At 37.8% G+C, this 6,002-nt stretch overlaps 1 protein-coding gene across 1 annotated transcript in view; it reads left to right on the top strand.

Annotated features, from left to right (window-relative positions):
- Positions 1-4,875, top strand: part of LOC106877104 (prostaglandin E2 receptor EP4 subtype) — a 37,520-nt gene extending 32,645 nt beyond the window's left edge. Inside the window, exons 3-4 of the mRNA XM_014925898.2 lie at positions 1,252-1,532; positions 2,838-4,875. Coding sequence (XP_014781384.1) covers positions 1,252-1,532; positions 2,838-3,302 — 746 coding nt within the window. The 3' untranslated portion in view covers positions 3,303-4,875. The remainder of the gene's footprint in view (positions 1-1,251; positions 1,533-2,837) is intronic.
- The last annotated feature ends 1,127 nt before the right edge of the window (positions 4,876-6,002 follow it).

Here is a 6,002-nt window from a genome sequence, read left to right as displayed (position 1 = left end):
ATATATATATATATATATATATATATATATAAGCGCAGGCGTGGCTGTGTCGTGATAAGCTTGCTTCCCAATCACATGACATGGATCCGGGTTCAGTCCCACTGCGTGGCACCTAGGTCAAGTGTCTTCTACTATAGCCTCGGGCCAACCAAAGCCTCGTGAATGGATTTGGTAGGCGGAAACCGTAAGAAGCCCGTCGCATTTGTGTATTTGTTTGTGTGTATGTGTGTGTGTCTTTAGGTCTGTGTTTGTCCCCAACCATCGCTTAACAACCGGTGTTGGTATGTTTACGCTCCTGTAAATTAGCGGTTCAGCAAAAAGAGACAGAATAAGTACCAGTAAGTACCAGGCTTTTAAGAAATGTCCTGGGGTTAATTTGTTCTACTAAATCCCTTCAAGGCAGTGCCCCAGCATGGCAGTAGTTATATGACTGAAACAAGTAAATGATAAAGATATATATATATATATATCGTTCTATCCAGTTTACTTCAACCTTTGAAATAGTGAATTTAGAAGCAGTATCCCTGTGAACAGTTAAAAAGGATACTCGGTTTCTAGTGAAACTCCAACTAGTTCAGCTGACCTCTTTCTCTATTTATAAAAATATTGTATATAACAGAATGTTATCTATTGCATAAAATATTGGCTTAAAATTTATAGTGATACTTTGTTTACACATACACACACACAGAAGACGGAGGACAGCTTATAAATGCCGCCGCACTATCCAATCCGTTGCTTTTTAACTCCCCCGTTTTTGTTGCTAAATTTTCCATAACTTTAATCCATCCTTGGCGCTCCTTCAGAAACGCACCTCTCCTAGAAAATGAAACGCAATTTCAAACAAAAAAAAGTTGTGAAAATGGAAGATATATACAAAATAAAAGATGTATGCAAAACAGAAAAATTCATCCATTTTTAAATATTTTATACTAAAAAATAAAACAAACGGAAAACGGGCACTCGCGAATATAAACAAACATGTCGGACGATACAAGGGGCGGTAATTTACATTTACCAGTCAGGTATTATTAATGATACGAGGAACCCGACAATATCGTTTGCCAATTCTTGACTGTTTTTAATCAGATTTTTTTCCACTGTGCACACTCGTTAGGGTTAGGGTTAGTTTTAGGGTTAGAGTAAAGGTTAGGGTTAGTTTTAGGTCAGAGTTAGTTAATTCTTTTAACTATTTTATTATTAACACTTTTAATAATGTGTAATCTTGTTTTGTTTCTCTTCGCTCACCAGGTACATGGTGCTTCTTTGACTACCATAGCAAAGTAGCCATCAACATGGCATTCAACTTCCTCTACAGTATTTTAGGTTTTCTGACCATTATAACGACAGTTATCTTGAATATCGCTGTCCTTCGCAAACTCATTAGCGTCCGTTGTAAGCAGACAGTCGTGAGTTCGAGTACAGGTAAATTACGGAGGATTGCCAGCAGTAGACGTTACACAGAAATACAAATGGTTGTACAACTGATAATGATAACATGTATATTCACCACGTGTTATCTACCTCTTATGGTAAGTTATATATTTATACCACATTTTATCTGCTGTGTATGGTTCAAGTGATATTTATAACGTAGATCTCTACTACATAATATCTGCTATGTGTATCGTGAGTTATCAAATGATTTTAGCTTAAAGGATAATTTTAACATGCATACATGTACCACATGTTATCTTCGTCTTGCCTCTTATGCTTAAATAATACTTATACCACATATTATCTCCTATATGTTCCTTGCACGCTCTTCTGTATATTTTTACTATCCTTCCTAATCACATCTACATCTAATCGTACACCGATATAGGTGGCATCAATCTTCACTCTTCAATAACTTTTTCCACACATGTAGCATCTACATCCCGCCACGTAAATATCACTTCCATAAATATAGATTTTGAAAGTAGTTTCCACTGAGAGCCTGACAGCGTAGTTTCACTCGACAGCACCAAGACACAACCAATGCACATTTCAAGGAAAGACACAACACTACATAGACAATCCTTATTCATAAGTAACACACAACAAAAACCTTTACAAAATTTTCATCTGCAAGACTTCGCAGTTATTTCTCGTGGTATATCATAAATTAACAAAATTATGTCTGTTCGTCTTTTTTTGTGACAGAAGACGGGATTTGAAATCAGAACGCTTAGAGCGAGACAGGTGCCGCTAGGTATCCAGTCTGACATTCTAACAATCTGGCCAATCTACTGCCCTTGACTGGTATTTTACCTCCTTCAAAATACTGACGTAAGCCATTCTTGTTGACATTCAAATGATTCTGCCAGTTCACCGCCCGTCAGAGAACTAATATCATAAAGATTCTCATTGAAAGGCTTACAGAAACAGTCACACTTTTAGTTTTAACTATCTGGTTCTGAGGTGCAAATCTCGGTCGAGAAAATGATTATCAGTTGTTGCTTAGCCTCATGTCAGCTCTGATTAAGTAATCCTATGATCAAAGCGTTCCATCTACGACGATACCGTCGTTTTGTGTATCGAGAACATTGTCCAGTGTATCGTTTCGTTTGTTTTACGGCGAGCTTAACGAGTAACTTGAGATTTTAGACCGATATTTCTTGCAAGTCTACGGATCGTGTTGAGGCTCTCTCACTGGTTTGTGTAACAATACCAGTAATACATTGTGTCTTTCCAATCGATTATGACTCTCCTCCTCCTCCTCCTCCTCCTTTTCTACCTCCTCCTCCTCCTTTTCTACCTCCTATTAATGATTATTAAACATGTTAAAATAAAACAAACATTGATAATAAATTCTAATAATCTTTTCTTTTTCTGCTGTCATTTTGTCAAAACAGATCCATGTCTTTGTGAACCAGTTGACATCAGTACAGAACAAAGAGTTACTTGTGATACGACTTGCTTCACTCAATCAGATTCTTGATCCCTGGGTGTATATTCTTATTCGAAGAAACACAGTTTTCCAGATCAGTCGTTTCTTCCGGTTTATATTCCGACTGAAACCTCCTTTAATTATTGTGAACACTTCTCCGTTACCAATGAGACGAGAAAGTAATGAAAGCACCGTCTCGAAAATGAGTTTGGACGGGCGAAAGATCTCGTTGGCCACTAACGGAATATATCGAATCCAAAGGGAAGATAGCACGTGGTCAGAGTTCTGTTGGAACTGTTTGTGTGAAAACCCGAACGATAAATACGATCACACTGTGGTAGCGGTGACGTCAAGTAAAAATCATATTGAAAAAAATCAGATACAGACTTCAATGAAAATTGTTGAAAAATATGGAATATCACATGTATAGCATACCAAAGTTGTAGGAGAGCATTAATGGCAAACAAACAAACAACAATAATAATAAGACAAATAACACAAGAAAAACAACATTAAACGATCAGCAAGCTGGCTTCTGGTCTGAGGCAAAATGCCGCATGCATTAAATTTCTCTCTTACATCAATCTTGTATAAACACTGTTACATTTTCTTTTGTTATTTACGTTTGTTATAAACGCAGGAACGTTTAAAATATTTTTCTTCCTTCCTAACAAAATGACATTTAAATTTATATTTGAGCTGGTAAAGGTATATGCGATTAAATCTACCTACGTCACTGATGTTTTTTTTTTTAATTTTGTTTTGTGGATCCTGAAATATGAAATTCACAGTCGACGCCAGTAAGATTTGAACGCATAATGTAAAATGATGTAATTAACTACCAAAAGGTATATTATCCGGCGTTCTACTGACTGTGCCAATCCCTACTGCCCCTACCTCCCAAGTAATAAAACAGTGAACACATAAAGTTAACAATACTAACACCAATAACAATAAGAATATTTTTCGTTTGAGTTATCACTTTTAACAGAGTTCGTTTTCAGGAGAGAGAGAGAGAGAGAGAGAGAGAGAGAGAGAGAGAGAGAGAGAGAGAGAGAGAGAGAGATAGAGAGAGAGAGAGAGAGAGAGAGAGTGCGTGATACATGGTGTCACAGATACTGACGTGACAGCAGTGTACCTCCAACAAATGTGTCACTTAATCTGTTGTCAGAACCCTGTGTTTGTACGGAGATTTAGCGTCTACTCTGTCCTATTAGCCCTTTGCATGTTGACACTCATCGATAGTCGACTAAATCGACCATAATACTTGATTCACACTTTAATTACCTGACCTTGGAAAGAGGAAAGATTGATTCCGACGAGATTTGAACTCAGACTGTTAGAAGCCGGACCAACTACTGTAATGGATTTTGTCTGATGCTCTATCGATTCCAAAAATAACAGAAATATGAAGGATATTCTTTAATTCAGTACAAAACTTAATTCTAAGGAATTGGAACAGGCATCGTTCTTGTAATCAACCCCGGTACTGGTACTTAGATATCATTAGTTTGCAGGGATGAAAAGAACAGCGATGTCATTCTCAAATATTCAAGGTGCATCCAGGAATATTCACGAGTCCTTAGTTATACAGAACTCCCACTGGATCTTAATATTTTGCTTATAAGAAATAAAAGAGAAGAATGAGGAGAATTCTTTGACACCTGGATACTGCACTTTCAGGTGATACATTCTATCAAATAATTGTTGTACTTGTAATGCCACTTCGGCATCATGTGAACTTGCATTGCAAAGTGTCTTGCTTACGGACAGAGTGTTGGGTTAACGACGAGATTCAAGCTGGCCACATCAATTGGCTGACTGGCTCATTTCCCACTCAAACAGATGTCAATTGCGAAGAATGTGAACGGAAAAAGGAAAATATTCAAATAGTGTAAATTATTGCTTCATTTTTTATTTTTATTTTTGTTAAACTCAAATGGAATTGCTTTTTGGTGGACATTGTTGCCATTTTATTAAAAGAAATATTTTTCAAACATGGATTCTATTGTCATTCCTTATTTCGTAAATAGATGTCTTGGTCCATTAGTCTGACAATCCTTGATTTAGTTGCTGTTTTTTATGCTAGAGAACGAAAGATAATGCCTGTATCTTTTTGTAGCTCTTTTGCCAGACTGATATGCCAGACTGATATGTCTATATCGTTTGCAGGTCCCTTCCACAGTAGTGAGGTCAGTGCAGGTAGTGTCACTCCAGGAAATGTGTCACAATGGTGAAATTAATGCCGTTAATGTTCATATGGGACAACCGTAGACTGATGTCTGTGAAAAAAAATAAATGGAGATGACCTGCTAGAAGTTGCAACCAAATTTCCTCCTGCAAATGATATTCTGTGTCAAGGGACAATGTAGCAATGTCTAAAACAGATGAGATGGTCATGGTTGGGACGGTTCTGATTACAAGCTGTTCAATCAACGCTGGGTAAACAACCACAACATTGTGAGTGGAGGGAAAATTCGAGAGAGTTGTAGTTCTGGAGAGGAAGGATTGGGTAAATGGCAGTGTGTAAGGAGAGAGATTAAACAATCTGAGTGGAATGGGTTTATGAAGGAGAGAAGGTTGTGTAGCAGAGGAGTAAGAGAGAGAGACCGAGAGAGGGAGAAAGTGAGAGAGAGAGGGACACGCATACAGACAGATGATAGATGAAAGACAGCCTCGAGAAGCTAAATGTAATATGATAGGTTTCCTTCAAATGTAATCAATGAGGTGTGTGTATGCGTGTGCGCGCGTGTGTGTATATTCGTGTATAGCAACAGTAATATCCAAAATAGTTAAGAAGTACCTCAGAGTAGGCTTGACTTGAAATTTATAGAAACTCAGAAACTGGTTAGGATTCGAGTATTTTTGCCGAAGAAGTAAACTGATCCTTGATAAATAAGGCTTCGAAAATAGCCAGGCTGCCTAGCTACACTGGGAGCAGAGCATAGGTAGCTACCAGCCTGAAGGCCTTTCCACTGTCATGCGTCACATCTAAGACCACCAACCTGCCCTCCTTGTCTACAAAGACAGTTCTTATCTCTAAATGCTGATTTTTCCTGAGTAGGACTGCAACTCTTCCTCCACTTCCAGGTTGGCGTGGAGAAATAAATTTCTCGTAACCGTTTAGGAG

The sequence above is a fragment of the Octopus bimaculoides genome, chromosome 14 (genome assembly GCF_001194135.2).
Source record: "Octopus bimaculoides isolate UCB-OBI-ISO-001 chromosome 14, ASM119413v2, whole genome shotgun sequence".
In the NCBI taxonomy this organism is placed as follows: domain Eukaryota; kingdom Metazoa; phylum Mollusca; class Cephalopoda; order Octopoda; family Octopodidae; genus Octopus; species Octopus bimaculoides.
This window is presented reverse-complemented; position numbering and strand designations above follow the sequence as displayed.